This window comes from Sinocyclocheilus rhinocerous, unplaced genomic scaffold (assembly GCF_001515625.1).
Source record: "Sinocyclocheilus rhinocerous isolate Xijiao unplaced genomic scaffold, SAMN03320098_v1.1 scaffold792, whole genome shotgun sequence".
Lineage (NCBI taxonomy): Eukaryota > Metazoa > Chordata > Actinopteri > Cypriniformes > Cyprinidae > Sinocyclocheilus > Sinocyclocheilus rhinocerous.
The window spans coordinates 1,582,497-1,601,841 of record NW_015626872.1 but is presented as its reverse complement, the minus strand read 5'-3'; the positions used below and the strand labels follow the sequence as shown (position 1 = coordinate 1,601,841).

General features: G+C 34.5%; 1 protein-coding gene across 1 annotated transcript in view; it reads right to left on the bottom strand.

Annotated features, from left to right (window-relative positions):
* The window catches only part of pemt (phosphatidylethanolamine N-methyltransferase), a 65,989-nt gene that overhangs the window by 6,198 nt on the left and 40,446 nt on the right, over positions 1–19,345 (bottom strand). Inside the window, exons 4-5 of the mRNA XM_016527426.1 lie at positions 18,517–18,662; positions 12,753–12,864 (exon numbers count right to left, since the gene is read on the bottom strand). Coding sequence (XP_016382912.1) covers positions 12,753–12,864; positions 18,517–18,662 — 258 coding nt within the window. The remainder of the gene's footprint in view (positions 1–12,752; positions 12,865–18,516; positions 18,663–19,345) is intronic.

Genomic DNA, 19,345 nt, shown 5'->3' with positions numbered 1-19,345 from the left:
ACACACGTGTACACACACACACACACACACACGTTCAGATTTGACTCACAGGCATGTAAATAACCCAATCGACAAATTCAAACAAATAATGATTCATACACATGACACTGTATCAAAGTTTATCCAACTTACTGTTCACAATCAAGTTTTAAGAGCACTGACTGTATCTGAATATGTAAGTAATAAAATGGCCGGTTACTGAAGCGTATTTGTGTCTCAGTCTCACCCCTGACCTGATTCTACTACTGTTGAGCATAAAATACAGTCAATTACTGCTCATATTGCTGAATTCTCCTCCCTTCTGTTCACCAAAACACCTTTTGATAAAAAACATAATTGAAAACCATTTGTACGTCAGCGCAGTAACTGCAGTCATAATGCAATACGACCACAAACACCTGACAGAAAGGCTTTTTGAGCAAGAAAGATGCAAAGGAAGCAAGTCAAAGTCATTTTAGATGTAATTATCTGCACCTTATGGTCATAAGCAAATAACATGAGAAATATTCAATACAAGAGATAAGAATTACTGTAATTATGAATATGCAATTTGCAGAAAACTTACAGTAAAGGTAAAGGAAAAACAAAGCACTGCAGGGTTTGAACCACAACCTTTTGAATAACAGTCCAGACATTTTCATGTTTAAATACAGTATATTAAATATAATTTAATTTCAATTTTCAATTTAATCATTTGGAAGGTCATAAAAATGCTTCAAAGGTTTTTACATTTTTTATGTTTTATTTATTTGTTTATGCATTTATTTTTTATTTATTTTATTAATATTAATTTATTAATATGATGTATTTATTTTAAAATTGAAATAAAAAATGAACTATTTACAGTGGGTACGGAAAGTATTCAGACCCCCTGGTTGCAATCGAGGGAAAGATGAATGCGGCCAAGTACAGGGATATCCTGGATGAAAACCTTCTCCAGAGTGCTCAGGACCTCAGACTGGAACTAAGGTTTACCTTCCAACAAGACAATGACCCTAAGCACACAGCTAAAATAACGAAGGAGTGGCTTCACAACAACTCTGTGACTGTTCTTGAATGGCCCAGCCAGAGCCCTGACTTAAACCCAGTTGAGCATCTCTGGAGAGACCTAAAAATGGCTGTCCACCAACGTTTACCGTCCAACCTGACAGAACTGGAGAGGATTTGCAAGGAGGAATGGCAGAGGATCCCCAAATCCATGTGTGAAAAACTTGTTGCATCTTTCCCAAAAGGGTCATGGCTGTATTAGATCAAAAGGGTGCTTCTACTAAATACTGAGCAAAGTGTCTGAATACTTAGGACCATGTGATGTTTCAGTTTTTCTTTTTTAATAAATCTGCAAAGATGTCAACAATTCTGTGTTTTTCTGTCAATATGGGGTGCTGTGTGTACATTAATGAGGAAAAAAAATTAACTTAAATGATTTTAGCAAATGGCTACAATATAACAAAGAGTGAAAAATTTAAGGGGGTCTGAATACTTTCCGTACCCACTGTATATATATATATACACACTATAAACAGAAAATTCTAAATCTAAATTCAAACTACTGTTTTCTCTGTGAATATATTGAATATTGAATTGATATAGAAATCATTCTAATATGCTGATTTGCTTCTCAAGAAACATTTCTGATTATTATCAATGTTGAAAACTGTTGTGCTTCTGAATATTTTTGTGGAAACAGTGATACATTTTATTTTTCAGGATTCTTTTATGAATAGAAATTTCAAACGAGCAACGTTTAAATGAAATAGAAATCTTTTGTAACATTATAAATGTCTTTACTGCCACTTTTCATCACTTTTTTTTTTTTTATAAATAATTTAAAAAAGTGATCTGAACTTGAATGAACAAAAAATAAGAGTCTTTTGCTACGAAGGCAATTCAGAATCATAGTTTGGAAGATACACCCATAACCAAATGTCCTTTAGAGGAACAAAACTGAACGGCTGGAAGGAAGATACTGTATGTGTAAAAATCTCCATGATACACAGCATCACACGTGAGCTGCTTTCACTCTGTCAAACTGCACTTTAAAGCAATCTCCTTTCATCAGAGCTTATTTTCACATCCTTGAAGACCGGCTTTCAAAAGCTCTGCCACTTCTGGCTTGATTGTGAATCTGATTTCAATGTGAACAGCAGAGAGACGCATTATGGAGCTCAGCGTGAGTTTCAGATTATTACATGCCATCCTCCACAACTTCACACACTTCAGATCTGAATTGTGTCTGGAGCGCTGACACTGAAAGGCAACATGCATAAAAAATTTCCCATTGAGTCTGACGATTAGCCTTCAGGAGCGCGAGAGTCGTCGTCACTTGGCGGGTCACTGTGTAACGGGACAGACTGATTGTTACTTGTGTTTGAGTGCGAAACAGATTGACTTTAGGGACGTCAGACGCTTTGGCGAACAGGGAATCAGAATATGTGTTGAAATGCATTGCGTTGCTTTTATGCAATGTATTCCACACCAGATGACCTGTATATTAGAACCTATTTAAACTGAATCTATTCACCATGAACCAAGAAATACACATTAATATGGAATTTGGGGCTTATCTAATCAGAAAATAGAGTCTTAACTCTCTCTTTTAATAATCTCTGTCAATTAATAAATAATTACAGTATGACCTTCATCAAGTTATTTTGTATTTTAATTTGCAATAATATTTCACAATGCTCGTGTTTTTACTGTATTTTTAATAAAAATGCAGCTATCGTGAGAATACCCCCCCCCCCCCCCCAAAAAAAACAAAACAAAAAGTTTTCAGTTCGTTTGCATGCATTGTGCCATTCATCTCATTTATGTAATTAAAAACATTCTTTTTTACTGTAACAAAGAAAATTAATACAATTTAAAAAAAGTTATATAATTAATATAAATTACAATATATTATCTGAATTGTAAAGTATTTATTTATCATGGTATTATTTGTTGTGCATTAATTCATATCAATTTCAAATTTAATTCTACATTTTCATTAATGAAAATCTAATGGAATTCACTATAGAGAATAATGGAAATTACAAATAATAATAATTACAAAGTAAAACTTCTAGGCTCAATACAACAATGTTGACCAGGAGGAAAATGTTTAATTGTCCTGCAGAATAGAATAGAATAGAAAATAAAGACAATTTATTATCTGAATTGTAACGTATTTATTTATCATGGTATTATTTGTTGTACATTAATTCATATCAATTTCAAATTTAATTCTACATTTTCATTAATGAAAATCTAATGGAATTCACAATAGAGAATAATGGAAATTACAAATAATAATAATTACAAAGTAAAACTTCTAGGCTCAATACAACGTTGACCAGGAGGAAAATGTTTAATTGTCCTGCAGAATAAAATAGAATAGAATAGAATAAAAAATAAAGACAATTTATTATCTGAATTGTAAAGTATTTATCTTAATCTATATTCTTGTATCTTAATTCATATTGACTTAAACTGTAATTCTATATTTTCAGTAATGAAAATCACTATTAAGAATAATAACATAACAACATAAAACATAACATAAATATATAATAATACAATTTATCTAAAAAAATAAAAACTGCTAGACCCATTACAGTTATGATAATCATGAAGGAAATGTTTAATTGTCATATAAATAAAATGAAAAAAAAAAAATATATATATATATATATATGAAAAATAATATTATTTTTAATTAATACAAATTAAATAATATTAAATTAAATGAAAAAAAATCTCTTGATTTTGGGGTGAAACGTCAGATGTTTTCATGCGATTACCTCATTTTGGTGAGGTCAGGGTGGCCTAACATGCACATTTCTGCTCCATTTCTCTGATTTCATTCATTTTTACTGTCTTCTCCTGACAGAGCGGCGACTTGTCATCCTCCGCCTGCGTTTCTGCTGGTTAATTATTAGCTTGGACAGATGAAGCTCTAACAGTGTGACCTGGTTAAGCTTCCCTCCTGTGATCACAGCATTTCAGCTTCACTCTTCACATTTACAGCCTGAATTTAATCGACTTTAGCTCGTTCCTCACACTTTTACGCAGCCTATGGCCTCTGAGACACACTTTTTAGAGCAGCGTCTAATTCCCCCTAGTTATTTGCAATGAAATGTTTTAATTATTAACCAGCAGAAAATATTCATCAGTGATTCAGCAGTGAACGCACATTTTCTTTTCTTTGAACCTTAAATTTCCTACAATAGAGAGTGCACTTACTCAAAAGGATTTGACCTTTTCCTTTAACTCATATTAAGTGCAAACTGAACTTTTTCGTGCTGTGAAACCGAGCACCGAAGTACATTATAAAAGCTTCTGGGAAACATTAATTCAATGCAAATATGCTCCTAATAACATCCGACTTCTTCAGAGAAAGACATCAAGTGCTGTTCATTAATGCTCTCCACAAGCATCTGATTCGAGTCATTCGGGTTAATTACATCCTACTGGCTAATCACAAGCAGAACATCTAATGAAGACAGCGATGTGAAGAGCCACGGTTTCTGTGTGCATTCCTCTGGGTGCAGTATAACGTGATATAGTTACGCTCGTTACCCAAACGACAGCCTTCATTGCAATAAATAGTAATGACAGTTCAGTCTTGACCTAATTGCAGCCTCACAGAGGGAATAAAAGACTGGAAACTGGGTTAATATGAAGCTTTAAGGAGATTTCTGTCATCATATCTCACCCTCATGTCGTTATAAACCTGAACGGCTTTCATAAAAGTGGTCTATACGTGTTTTTAATGCCATATGATTGCTTTGTGTAAGAAACGGATCCGTAACAGAGCAGCTGAACTGGAGATTCATGAATGAATCATTCAACCCCAGTTTTGTGAACTGAATCAGGTGATTCCGAGATCCGAAAAATAAAATAAAATAAAACAATATATTATCTGAAATGTAAAGTATTTATTTATCATAGTATTATTTGTAATATCTTAATTCATACTGATTTAAACTGTTATTCTATATTTTCACTAATGAAAATCACTATTAAGAATAATGGGAAGAAAACATAAACAAACAAACAATAAATAAATATAAATAAATAATAATGAAACTTATAGACTCATTACAGTGATGATAACCAGGAAGGAAATGTTTAATTGTCATATAAATAAAACAAAGTAAAATAAAAAATAAATAAAAATGCACTTTTTTTTATCATCACACAAAATTCTCGTACAAATTCAGAAGAATATACAGTACTGCATGAGTCGTATGGAATACATTTATGATCTTTTTTTTTTTTTAATCATACTTCTGCATCCAGGGTCCATATGTAGACCTAAGTTAAGATTTATGTATTTGAATAAAAAGTTAAAAGTAAATTAAAAGTTAAAAGTAATTTTAATTAAAACAAATTAAAAGTTAATAGAATGTTATCTGGACTTTAATAATGTTCTCAAAATGTTAGCATAAAAAACATTAGTTAAAAACTGTTCGTGGAACTTTTTACTGAAACTTTTAAGTTGGACGTTCATCTAACATTTTTTTAAATGTTACTATTTTGTTTCAGAACATTCCGAAAATGTTAAAGGGCACCTATTTTCCCCATTTTTACAATATGTAATATAAGTCTCTGGTGTCCCCAGAATGTGTCTGTGAAGTTTCAGCTCAAAATACTCCATAGATCATTTATTATATCATTTAGAAAATGCCTATTTTGAATGGAAGCAGAAACACGCTGTTTTCGTGCATGTCTCTTTAAATGCAAATGAGCTGTTGCTCCCCGCCCCCTTTTCTAGAATAGAGCTGTGCTATTACAGCTCATATCTCAGATCTCTGTCAAAAACATCTGTTTGGTTTTCATAATCATGTATCATGCTGAAATCATGCGTTTTAAAGCCGTATCAGTTTAATCTTCTGATATAGGGTTTTCTGAGCGCACACATCCGAAGCACACGCACAGAAAGCGGCTGTCACACGGCATGTGAGTATTAAACTAAGTTCTCTTTCACACAAGTTTATGTTAAAAACACGCACAAGTTACAAAAACACTCTCCGTTATGTCTGTGAAGTTAAACAGCTGGGAAAGAAAACGCATGCTAATATTAGATCTGTGTGAGATCAAGTGACAGCAGCGTAATATACTGTACCTACTGCTGTCTACGCTGTTAAAATGATGGATACAATAAAATAAAAGCAGAAAATCACTCACTGCTCGTCCAGAATAACGTCTATAGCTTTAATAAGACGACATTTTTTATTTGAATGCTGCTTTTAAATGCTCTAGCGTGAAGTGTGCGGCTCGCTCAGGGCGGAGTCTCTGCTAATAGTGCAGTGTCCGTCAACTGTCGTGGGCGGGGCTTGTAAAGTGTGATGTCACACTTGACGGATTCTGTGATGGTAAGCTCTGAGACACTGCTTGTGATTTATGGGGATTAAAAAAAAGAAGCGGGTGGAACAGGTCTGGACTGGACTTCTGTAACAATTCTAATAAACTGAATGTTTTTTAAAACACACAGGTCTATGTTTTGAATGCAGAATGAATCACAATAAATGTATTACTTTATGTTGAAACTGTGTAATCCAAATGGATGGAAATTTTATATGCAACTCAAATGCATACATTTTAAATTAAGGCAGAAATATTTTGAATCAAACTGCATGGACAGCAGTGATCAGACCAATCTTTATGGTTATGAAATGCTTCTTTTCAACATTTAGACAACCTCTTTTATGATTCCTGTGCCGATTGACCCTGTTCTTGAGCTCCGGTTGCTGATGTACAGAGCCGTCTTATTCACAGGCCTGTAAAATAATGACCAAAATGGCTTAAAATGACCTCCTCAAAGTCTTCCTCATGTCCGCTCATATTCATGCATAAGTTACCTAACAAACAGCCCTTCTGCATCACTAGAGGAAGTGGGTTAATTTGATGCAGTTTGGTTTGTCATCCACTTCATCTACATGGAGGAAAACAAGCAGAATCTGCAGACTTTCTCATGTTTTATGAGCTGATTTTATCATATATAACTAAATGTATTTATTTATTTTTATTTCAGTATAAAATGACTAACCAGTACACTGTAAAAAATGACAGTGAATTTAACGGTAAAAGACTGTAAAAATGCTACAGTAAAAACCTGTTAAATGGTTAACGGTAAATTCCCGTACTATATACGGTGAAAAACTGTATTGGACATTATCATTCATTTTATGGTAGTATACCGTTTTTGGAAGTGAAAAAGACTGTACAACTTGCAGTGAATAACCGTAAATTGACATTCCCAGAATTCCCTGCGTTACATTTCAAATTTGATACGTTTGAGTTTTTTTGTTGAAATAACTATGTTTCTTCTTAGTTTTTTTCTGATCAGTTTTGTACATTAGGGTTGTGTGTTACACCTAATGTTGTTAAATTAATGTTTATTGCATTATTTCAGTTTCATGTGTGTTACCATGATGGTGTTTAGTGTTTGTGTGAATGACACTGTGCACCTTCTATATATGTTATTATTTAAAAGCTGCTTGTGATGGGCTTTGGTTCATCATGTGACTTTCTCATCACCACCTGCTTTTGGTGGTTATCAGTGTATTACAAAGGTACAAAACAGATTTCAGTACTTCAATAAGGTTGGTATATTAACATTATATCAGTTAATGAAATTACGGTATTTAACTGTAAATGTAAGTTAAAACCGTAAAACCTAAAACGTTGCTACCGTATTTTTTACGGTAAAATTCCGGCAACCACAGCTGCCGTTTTTTTACTGTAAATTTTACGGAATTTTTTTTACAGTGTAGCAGAGGGTAAAATAGCCCTGCAAATGCACTGCAAATAATCCCACCAAAACAAAAATGCAAGAGAGGAGTTATATGTGCAGTAGAGCTCTGTGAATGACAGCCTTTAAACAGCACAATGAAAACTGCAGATCTTTCAGCACAGATTGCATGTAAACCTGCCTGTCTATCGCTCACGATCCTCAGAAATCACAAAGCAAACGCAGCTCACACGTCACAGTTACTGCTGAAGGACAGATGCAATTTAACCTGCTTTAGTGACAAAAAAGAGGGCCCACAACATGAACAACAGAACAACACAAAGAAATATAGCTCTCAGTTTCAGATAAGAGGCTGAGCTCTTGAGGCTGAAATCCTACAATCACTGTATGCGGTTATCTGAGACCTGCACGCCTGTTATTAGTTTATTCATGACAATATTCAAGACATATGTGCTAATAGTAATGGTGTATAAATTTACAGTATATCAATGTTTTTTTTGTTTCAAATTGTGAGGCAAGTCAGGGGTAAAACTGTAAAATAAAGAAATATAATGAATTCATGCATACTGAAAAGTAATAATAATGACAGCTAAATATCTACAAAATAATATATCAAATAATATTACAATTCATGATAAGATTAGAAAATTAAGATGCGATGGACAGTAAGAAATATTCACAATTCATAAATTTTCTCTGAAGTAGTAAAAAACAAAATGCTAATTGCTTTGATATATTATTATTTGCTATAATAACAGCTAAATATAATATTAAATAATACTGAATAATCTAAAAATTGTGGACAACATGATTAGAAAATTAAGAAAATTATGATTTGACGGCCAGGAAGAAATACTAATGATTCATACATTTTCTCAGATGAAGTTTAAAACAAAAAAGCATTTTTAATATATTATTTGATATAATAACAACCAAATATTAACTAACATAATATTAAATAATAGTAAATATATATCTAATTCAAATGGTATGTTAGGAGGTGTGTATTAAAAAAGTGATAAGAAAAAAAACACACACACACATAATATTATTTGATATAATAACATCCAAATATTATCTAAAATAATATTAAATGAGATTGAAATTCATTAGAAAGGATTCAAGATGAGACAATTAAGATTTGCTGGCCAGTAAGAAATATTCATGATCTATATATTTTTAAAATTCACCTTGCATTAGCAGATGGGTTAAAAAGATACACTTTTACTAATATTAAAGTAAATAAATTAGTTTCCCCAGACAGAATTATTGAAAAGGATATAAAAGTGTGTGTGTGAGTGCACCTTCATTACATGTGGTGCAGTAAGAGCCACTCTCATCTGATATTTCACGGAAAGTTACTAGTTTCTTTTCACTAATGCATGTGAACGCAGCAGTACAAATAAAAGAACACAATCTCCAGTTAACCTGAACATGTGGACGGATAATTAGCACAGAAAATAAACAGTACAGTGTGTTCGTGGCAGAACAATGCTGAAAACAACACTGCAGACAAACCCAATTATTAGGACTGAACATCACAACTAATAAAAGCAGGTGATCAGACGGGATGTACAGTAGGTGTTTAGTGCATGTCGACACTGGTTGCTATAGTAATGACGTGGGCTTTTAGCACGAGGCCAAACTGGGAAATCTGTGCTCTGTATGTAGAGCCGTGATGCTGGAGGGCAGGAGCTGCTTGATTTCCTGCTGCATCACTGCCGAAGCTAAAGCCATCAGAGGACTTACCAACTTCTTCTTACTGTTGTGTTCTCTTCTCAGCACCTGTTCTTAACCTCTGTGGCGCAGGTCCAGCATGATGAAATAAACCACCTGCACTGCCAATCAAATCTCAGCTAACCAGATTTCAAAAGCCATAGAAATGTGGTTTGTATGGAATTTGCGTGGTTTATTTCACACAGCGAGAAGAGAATGTGTGATTGGTTAGCTGGGCCAGTGTGTGCTATGATTGGTTAGCTGGGCAAGTGTGTGTTGTCGCTTGCTGTTTCTTTGTTATTGTTTGTGAAATTCACTAGCAATTTCTGTGTGAAAATTGTTTCTACTTTTTTTATTTCCTGCTTTCAAAAGTGCAATTGCATTTAATTCATTGCAAAATAAAATAAAATAAATGACAAAAAAAGAGGACATTTGCATAAAATAGAAAGAAGGTAGACAGGAAGTATTGTAGGAAGATGTAGACATGGGGGAAGCCATGTGATTCTTGTATTAAATCTAATAAATCCCCTACAACTCTGATGAATTATTCAGTCACATTTTTGATTTTCATCTGTTTTAGTTACACTAAGTTTGGGATGGTAAGATTTTTGTTTTGGAAAGAAATGAATACTTTTATTCAACAAGAACACATCAAATTGATCGAAACTGACAGTAAAGACATTAATAACGTTACAAAATTGCTGTTCTTTTGACGTTTCTTTTCATCAAAGAATCCTGAGAAATAAAATGTATCACCGTTTTCATAAAAATATTGTGCAGCACAACTGTTTTCAGCATTGATGATAATCAGAAATGTTTCTTGAGCAGCAAATCAGCATATTAGAATGATTTCTGAAGATCATGTGACACTGAAGACTGGCGTAATGATGCTGAAAATACAGCTTTGATCCCAGAAATAAATTACAGTTTAACAGATATTCACATAGAAACAGTTATTTTAAATAGTAATAATATTTTACAATATTACTGTTTTTACTGCAATGGGTGAGCATAAGAGGCTTCTTTCATTAACAAATTTTAAAGACCGACACCCATTGAACAGAAGTGTGTATTATTGCTACATTTTATATATACTACTACATATGAATTGATAAAAAAAGAAGCACACACTACAATGTTCTTCAAATCAAGAAAAGCAGATCACGACCGGCCGTTTGAAAGTGGCTGATGTGTGTGGATACAGCTGTGCACCTTTGTATGATCGTGTATTAAAACTAGCATTATTAAGATGCTTAAGATGGTCACTCTACCAGTGAATGGACAAACAGTAGATGGAAAAGAGCAGAGGATGAAGGAGGAACAGCATGAGAGGTGGTTTAAGTGCCATGTGTTGGCGTAGTGCCTACGTGGTTCTTCCTGAGCAGAGAGGTTAGACGACATGTAAGAGTGCTTGGAAACATTAACAGTGAGCGTGTGAGTTCACGTCAATTAGTGGAAGAAACCGCATTAGCTTTTTTTCATTGGTCACTGAAATGTACTGGTGGAGGAGGCTTTTAAACAACAAAGGTTTTGGAAAAAACAGGCATCTACAGTACATACAGTACAGTACAAACAGCAGCATAATGGCATTAAACACCAACAACTTTTATTCCTTATCACACATATTATGATTACTGGGACATTAATAAAGACATATTTTAATGTGGTTTCTTGCACAATACTATTATGATCTCAAAACACTTATACTGTAGTGCATGATTTGTAAATTAAAGGGGTCATATGATGCGATTTCATTTAGAAGCGAGATAAAATGACATGGGTGCTTCAGAAAATGTGTTTTTTATCTCATGTTTGCTTTTTTTGTTAACACTATCTGTTAGATTTAGAGTTGGGTTTAGTTGCGTTATTTCCACACACGATACAGCATTAACCTATTAGTGACCTTTATTTCAGAACGGTCATGATAAAAACATTTTCGGATAAACTCAATCGTGACATGTGCCAGAGCTCACGACGTTCCGACCTTCAGAATCGCACCGTGTACGCCCGCCTTAACCAACTGTAATAAAACATTGTCAGATTCACATTCATCATTTTCAGATAAAACTGAAGTTGCTTTTAGTGCCACTCACTGTACATTTCACATTGAAATAGCTGCTGCACAAAAAGCAGCATAATATCTTTTTACAGAAATGCCACAACAGGCACGTTTTTTTTCCCAGTGAGCCCGAGTAGCTTTTAAACTTGCTTATGGTAAGAAATTACGGTGAAATCTTCGATTGGCATGGGACATTATTTCAAAAACCAACAGAGGTAGGGGCTCGTCAAAGAAAGAAAGAAAAAAAGCAAGCCAGTTCGGTCACTGTTGTCAAGGTTTTATGAAGTCCACATTCACAGCTACATAAATAAATGCACTAATTGTTCACACGTCAAACTTGGTGGCGTCAAACACTTGCATAATTATAGTATAAAATAGACCCGACTTGTGCATCATTTCAAGTCGTTTTCAAATGACACACATTTCTTTCTCGGCATGAGGCGCGTTCAGCTTTTCTGATTGGCGATAGAGAGGTTTATCAACCTGCGAGACGGCCGTATGTGTTATTAGGAGCGAGAGCAGCTAGAAATAGCAGCACACGACTCCTGAGAAATCCATTAGTGCAAATAACATCTGATTTGCTCAAACAGAGTCTGCTGTCTCTCTGCGCTGATGGGATCATGGAGGGATAGAGACGGGTGTTCTGGGGATTTTGGGAGCGGAGCGTGCTTTATTAACAAGCTCATGGTTTAGACACAGAGATATCGTGATCAAATAACAGCTGATTAACATACTTGACTCTACTGAGACTTGCACATGTGGATTAGCATATATAATATACTGATAAATAAGTTTAAGTCTCTTCTGCTAACCAAGGTTGCATTTATATGATTAAAAATACATTGTTAAACTGTAATTTATTCCTGTGATCAAAACGGAATTTTCAGCATCAGTCTTCAGTGTCACATGATCTTCAGAAATCATTCTAATATGCTGAATTGCTGCTCAAGAAACATTTCTGATTATCATCAATGTTGAAAACAGCTGTGCTGCATCATATTTTTGTGGAAACCGTGATACATTTTATTTTTCAAGATTCACAGATGAATAGAAAGTTCAAAAGAACTGCATTTATTTGAAATAGAAATCTTTTGTAAAATTATAAATGACTTTACTGGCACTTTTGATCAATTTAATGCATGCTTGCAGAACGAAATATGACATTTAATTATTTCCCTCAAATGATGCTGATAATATAATATGATAAGACGTTATGAATGGAGTGTGGAGGATCAGACTCACATTAAGGCCAGGCCCAGGTAGTTGGCAGTGCTGCCCCAGTACATGGGGTTCTCCATCACATTAAAGGGGAAACCAGTCACCTTCTGATCCATCAGGATGCCAAAATAGTCCCCTGTTTAAGGATAAAAAGAGAATCATGAATCAAATAATTCCACATGTATCGTTCAGACACAAACTCCAGGGAAGCGGCTAATTACGGCCCTGAATGTCACATGTTGAGCCTGAAAAACACTGCTTCCACAGGCAGCATATGGAGGAAAGAAGGCATCATGTACATCTAAATTTAGTGTCAAGACTATAAATACTCTTGTTCAATATTCCTAATACACCTAATGTATAGCTGCACAATTAACATCTTTGTATTCTGCAGAGACGTCATACCCTCAGCTCTCAATATATATTGCAATTAAAGAAACAGGTCATGATTTAAATTCAATATGTGACCCTGGACCACAAAACCAGTCATAAGGGTAAATTTTTTTAAATTGAGATGTATGCATCATCTGAAAGCTGAATAAATACGCTTTCCACTGACGTGTGGTTTTGTAGGATAGGACAATATTTGGCTGAGATACAACTATTTGAAAATCTGGAATCTGAGGGTGCAAAAAAAAAAAATCTAAATATTGAGAAAATCATCTTTAAAGTTGTCCAAATGAAGTTCTTAGCAATGCATATTACTAATCAAAAATTAAGTTTTGATATATTTACGGTAGGAAATTTACAAAATATCTTCATGGAACATGATCTTTACTTAATATCCTAATGATTTTTGGCATAAAAGAAAAATCTATAATTTTGACCCGTACAATGTATTGTTGGCGATTGCTACAAATATACCCCAGCGACTTAAGACTGCTTTTGTGCTCCAGGGTCACAAATATCAAAATATAAATAAATATAAAAATATATTAAATAAATGCTGTTGCACACAAAATAACATGCATATGTATATAACAAACATTTGATAATACGCATGTTATTTTGTGTGCAACAGCTTTTATTATATATTTATTTTAGTGCTATCAATCGATTAAAAAAAATTTACTAATTAATCACACATTTTTTCCATCACGATTAATCCAACCTAACAGTAAAGTTTTTAAATATGCTTTTATTTTGCAATAATTTCACATCAAATCTTCAAATTAATGTAGAAACAACAAAGACAGCATATTTTTAATATTTGTTTAATGGCATCTTTTTTTATGACTGAAGGCCAGTATTATTGATACCAATACTACTGATGTCTCTACGAAATTGTGAGCTATCGATTTGAACATTTATTAGACTTTAAAAAATAACTTATAATTTAAGTGAACTTAAAACAATCTTCACATTATAATAAATGTCATATTTACCCGTGCCCTTCAGCAAGTAGGAAATATACAGCAATTGAATAAATGTATCAACACTGAATTCTAAATGAAATGAATCCTTAAAGCTACAAAAGTTATTGATTTCCTCTTTTGTTCTTTGATTAACGGACGTCACAGCAGCTGGGTTATTAGCTTATTTGGCTGCTATTACTTTAAGAGCTGCCGCTGCTGAACGTGACGCGGATCTGACCCGCATGCTCTCATCGCATTTTAATATGAAATGATACAGGCTACAGCACGAAAATGAGTTTTTACTGACATATGGCCTGACAACATCTCATATGACTGCAATTTACTGTTGTTCTACTGAAGTCCTCATCACCTGTACCGTTTCCACGCTCATTTGACTGAGTACGCTGAGTAGCTTTGTTTTTTAGCAATGGCTACAATGAATGTTACAGTACAAATTGAAACATACATTTAAAAAGTAAATAAATAAAATGACATTTCATTTACTAATATTTGCTATAATTTACTAATATTTCTTTCAACTGCTCTATCAGGCTCCATATTAATTCTTTCTGCAAACTGCTGAATCAGACAAACGAGACTGTGTGATCCATCTGTGCTGCATCAAAAACCGAGCAGTTGAAGAAGAGATGTTACCTAAACACTGCTTTCCCAAATCTCCAGCAGGTCTGCAAATTAAACTCCAGATTTCCAGGAATGCCACTGATTCTCTCCTGCTTCATGCAAATCAGTTTTATGAAAATTCAGCCGTTTAATGAATAATTATGATTCAGCCGGGAGTGAATCGGCGATATACTGTAATAATGATCATGCAGGGAGAAAAGTGATTAAGACTCAAATGTGCATGTCGGCGACTCATAACTTCACTAGCTTTTGCTCCATTTCCAGGTCATCCTGAACAAAAGGCCGGTTTGATTTGTGATCTGGTTCCAATCGCTGCCCTTCAGAGAAGTAGAGCACCTTTTGTCATCAGGACTATGTAACCAGTCCTGCAATATCTGGGTTTTAACCCTCCTTTCCCCTTTCTCTCTGACCCAGTTTAGGACAAAAGTCTGACGGTAACATGCACCTGTTTGTCCGAGTTTCTTTTATTTAGGTTTCATTTGTCAGAGCGTTATATAAGCTCGTACATTAGGGAGCCCTGCCATCGCTCTTATAAATACAGCATATACCGCTGTTATGAATGAAAACACATTTCATTCACAAATACAAAGCAATACTAATCTGACTGCGCATGCAAATAATAATGCAGGTCAACAGGTGAAAGAGGAGCTTTGTGCTGCCAGTCACTGAACACTTTAACTAACAATAAAAAATACTTCAACATTTACTACTACATATTTAAAATCAAAAGTTACTATTTTATTTTGATTTATATGAATATTCATATTATTTAATGGACTAATGTGAACTAATCATGAAGTTTTTTTTAACTAATGTTCTCAAAAATGAATAAATACTGTAAAAAATTAAATGCACATTAATGCATTAACTAACATTGACTAATGAGACATTATTGTAAAGTTTTACCCATTAATTTAACATCAAAATCAGAGTGTCGGAAAGTGATGCAACTCTGCATTTTTAGATTTTCAAAAAACGTCATTCTGTGTGATTTATTAGCTTGTTTACCTGTGGGGACCTCAATTTAGGTCCCCACCGTGACACGAGTCCCCATGAGTCTGTGTGTATTCAGGTTTAAGTCCCCACCAGAATAGAAAAACAGGTACACACACACTATTCTTAAACAAAAAATTACAGTTATGCATTTCATTAAACTGCTTTCTTAAAAATCACTTCATTACTTCCTTACAAATTACAGTTCGAACCTGTCACCACCACATGAACTTTGTTGTGTTTTCTTTCCCCCTGTGTTCTGTGACCTAGTTTTCCCCGTGTTTGATTGTGTCATTTTGTTCATCTGTGTCTGATTGTGTCCTCATTAGTTGATCTTCCTCACCTGTCTGTCCCTCGTTAGCACCCCTACTTTAGTTCTGTCTGTTCAGTTTGTGTTTGTCGGATCTTATATGTGACCCTGGAGCACAAAAGCAGTCTTAAAGGCAGGGTATGTGATTTTTCAAAAACACTTTAGAAAACTGATTCGGGCCGAATCGCAAACCAAACTTGTAGCCAATCAGCAATAAGGGGCGTGTCTACACGTGATGTGGAGGAGAGCGCGTTCAGTGCATGGGATGGGCATTAGCCGAGCCGAGCGACAGAAAGATAGAGATGGCGGATAAAAAACAAAAGAAGAAAATGTATTTGTGACCCTGGACCACAAAACCAGTTTTAAGTCGCTGGGGTATATTTGTAGCAATAGCCAACAATACATTGTATGGGTCAAAATTATAGATTTTTCTTTTATGCCAAAAATCATTAGGATATTAAGTAAAGATCATGTTCCATGAAGATATTTTGTAAATTTCCTACCATAAATATATCAAAACTTAATTTTTAATTAGCGATATGCATTGCTAAGAACTTCATTTGAACAACTTTAAAGATGATTTTCTCAATGTTTTGATTTTTTTGCACCCTCAGAGTCCAGATTTTCAACAGACAGTTGTATCTCGGCCAAATTGTGTCCTATCATAACAAACCATACATCAATGGAAATCTTATTTATTCAGCTTTCAGATGATGTATAAATCTCAATTTCGAAAAATTGACCCTTATGACTGGTTTTGTGGTCCAGGGTCACATATATGTCAATGCCTGGTGTGTCTCTACCTGCCCTGTCTGGATTTGCCCTTGGAATTATTAAATATATTGAACTCTTCTTTTTCAACTTCGTCTTGGATTAATTAGACACACCGTCGCATGACAGAACCGCAATTGTGTATCCTAGTTGTGATCTCAATCAGGAACTGAATTTACACCCAGATGCATTACTAGACTTAAACAGAAACAATACTAAAAAAGCACCTGTCACTTTGGCACAACATACATGGGTACACAATAAATAACATACACAATAAAAGTTTCGTCCACCAACTGCTCCAGTAAAAGCGAATGACCCACATCAGGGCTCTAGTGAGTGTTTGACTGTGATTGGTCAGACGCAGGTGTCAGATACCTGCAGAACATGGACTAAACTGGAGGTACAGCATGGTCAGCTGTAGAGGTGTGAATGCTGACAATCACAGTGTGTTAGAACATCATCACAGAACATTACGTGCCTTCTAGACGAGTTGGATTAGCATTGTTAACCTCGGGTAGAGATGGAACACGGACCAAAACCTGGAGATGTGGACTAAAAGATGACTGATCTATTTTTTTAGTGGTTTTATTCTCATCAAGGATGCATTACATTGATCAAAAGAGACAGTAAAGACATTTATAATGTTACAAAACATTTCTATTTCAACCAAACGCTGTTCTTTTGAACTTTCTATTTATCAAAGAATCTTAAAAAATAAAATGTATCACAGTTTCCACACAAATATTGGGCAGCACAACTGTTTTCAACATTGATAATAATCAGAAATGTTTCTTGAGCAGCAAATCAGCATATTAGAATGATTTCTGAAGATCATGTGACACTGAAGACTGGAGTAATGATGCTGAAATGATGCTTTGATCACAGGAATCAATTACAGTTTAACAGATATTCACATAGAAACAGGTATTTTAAATGGTAATAATATTTCAAATGTTTACTGTGTTTTTGATCAAATAAATGTAGCCTTGATAAGCAGAAGAGACTTCGTTCAAAATCTTACTGACCCCAAGTGAACAGTAGTGTATGCAGAAATTTTAAAAACATTAACCAGATATACATTTTTCTTTCCAGGCATGAAATTGTATGTAAAATATTCAATAAAAAAAATCACTATAACACTACTGAACTAAAGTATTTTAGTTTAAATATGAAATAATAATTTTAATATATATACTACTACTACTACTAGTAATTATTATTATTATTATTATTATAATTATAATAATTATTTTTTACATTTTTATTATCATCATTGTTGTTGCTATTATTAGTAGTAGTAATATTATTATTATATTCGTTGTTGTTCTTTTTCCAAAAGGTACATCTGGAAAAAGGGGGGTCGTCTTATAATCAGGGTCGTCTTATATTCGGGCCAATACGGTACTATTAGTAGTAGTAGCATTGTTATTATTAGTAGTGGTAGTAGTAGTAGAAGTATTTTTATATAACAATTACAATCCTAATATTTATGGTTGTTGTTTTTTTCCTTTGCTTTCAAATGTTAAACCATAAATTTTTAGAATTAATAAAAAATAAAAAACTTACTGGCCAACTGATGAGCAACACTGTTTCATATACTCGCCAACACTGATTTTTACTTGCATTTGGCGCTTGGTGAGTCAACTTTAGGTGAATTTTGTATGTAAGGCATGTATATGTAAGTGTGGTACATGAGTGTGAGTGGATGATTTACCCAGGAAAGTGCCAGTGACGCCCAGAGCCATGAAGCTGCTGATCACAAACACCGATCCCAGTGCCATGAGAGCTGCTCCTGCATAGTACACACGTGCGTTATCCAGCAGCTCCCAGCGAGGGTGAGCCTTCATGGCCACTGTAATACTGACAGACAAAGCAAACATAAGAGAGAAGAGCTGCTCCTGCATAGTACACACGTGCGTTATCCATCAGCTCCCAGCGAGGGTGAGCCTTCATGGCCACTGTAATACTGACAGACAAAGCAAACATAAGAGAGAGAGTGAGTGAAAATCACTAGAAGTCCAAATATAACCTTCCAATCTGCCTTTGTTTGCTCACGTAATACGGTTGTGTGAATAAAAAGAAGCGATGCATCCCACCGCAGCTCTTTGTCTGAATGGCATACAGTAAATTGATTATATGTTCCGAAGCAAAAGTGGGTCAGAAAGATTGATTTTTTTTACAGAAGCGTCTGGTAAGACTGTGATTGGAGGTTTTTCTTTGGCCCGTGTGGAGGTACAGATGGGATGCAGGCTGCAACGACGCTTTAGTCACTCGACTGTTTGTCAGACTGACTGATAGAAATGAAGCTGAGTGCACACTGGAAAACTCCAACTCATCTGACCTCAATGGAAACTGAATGGAAATTATTCTTCAAGAGCATGCAATGCTGTTATTTTAAAGGTTTCTCAGTGATGCATCATCAGTTTTAACAGCACATGTCGTTTCTGAGGCGCTGAGATTTGGTAAGCCTGACAGACTTACTGTGATCTCTGTGATTATGTGAGATTAAGACATAATATATGCTTCTGAAGGAGCCACAAGCA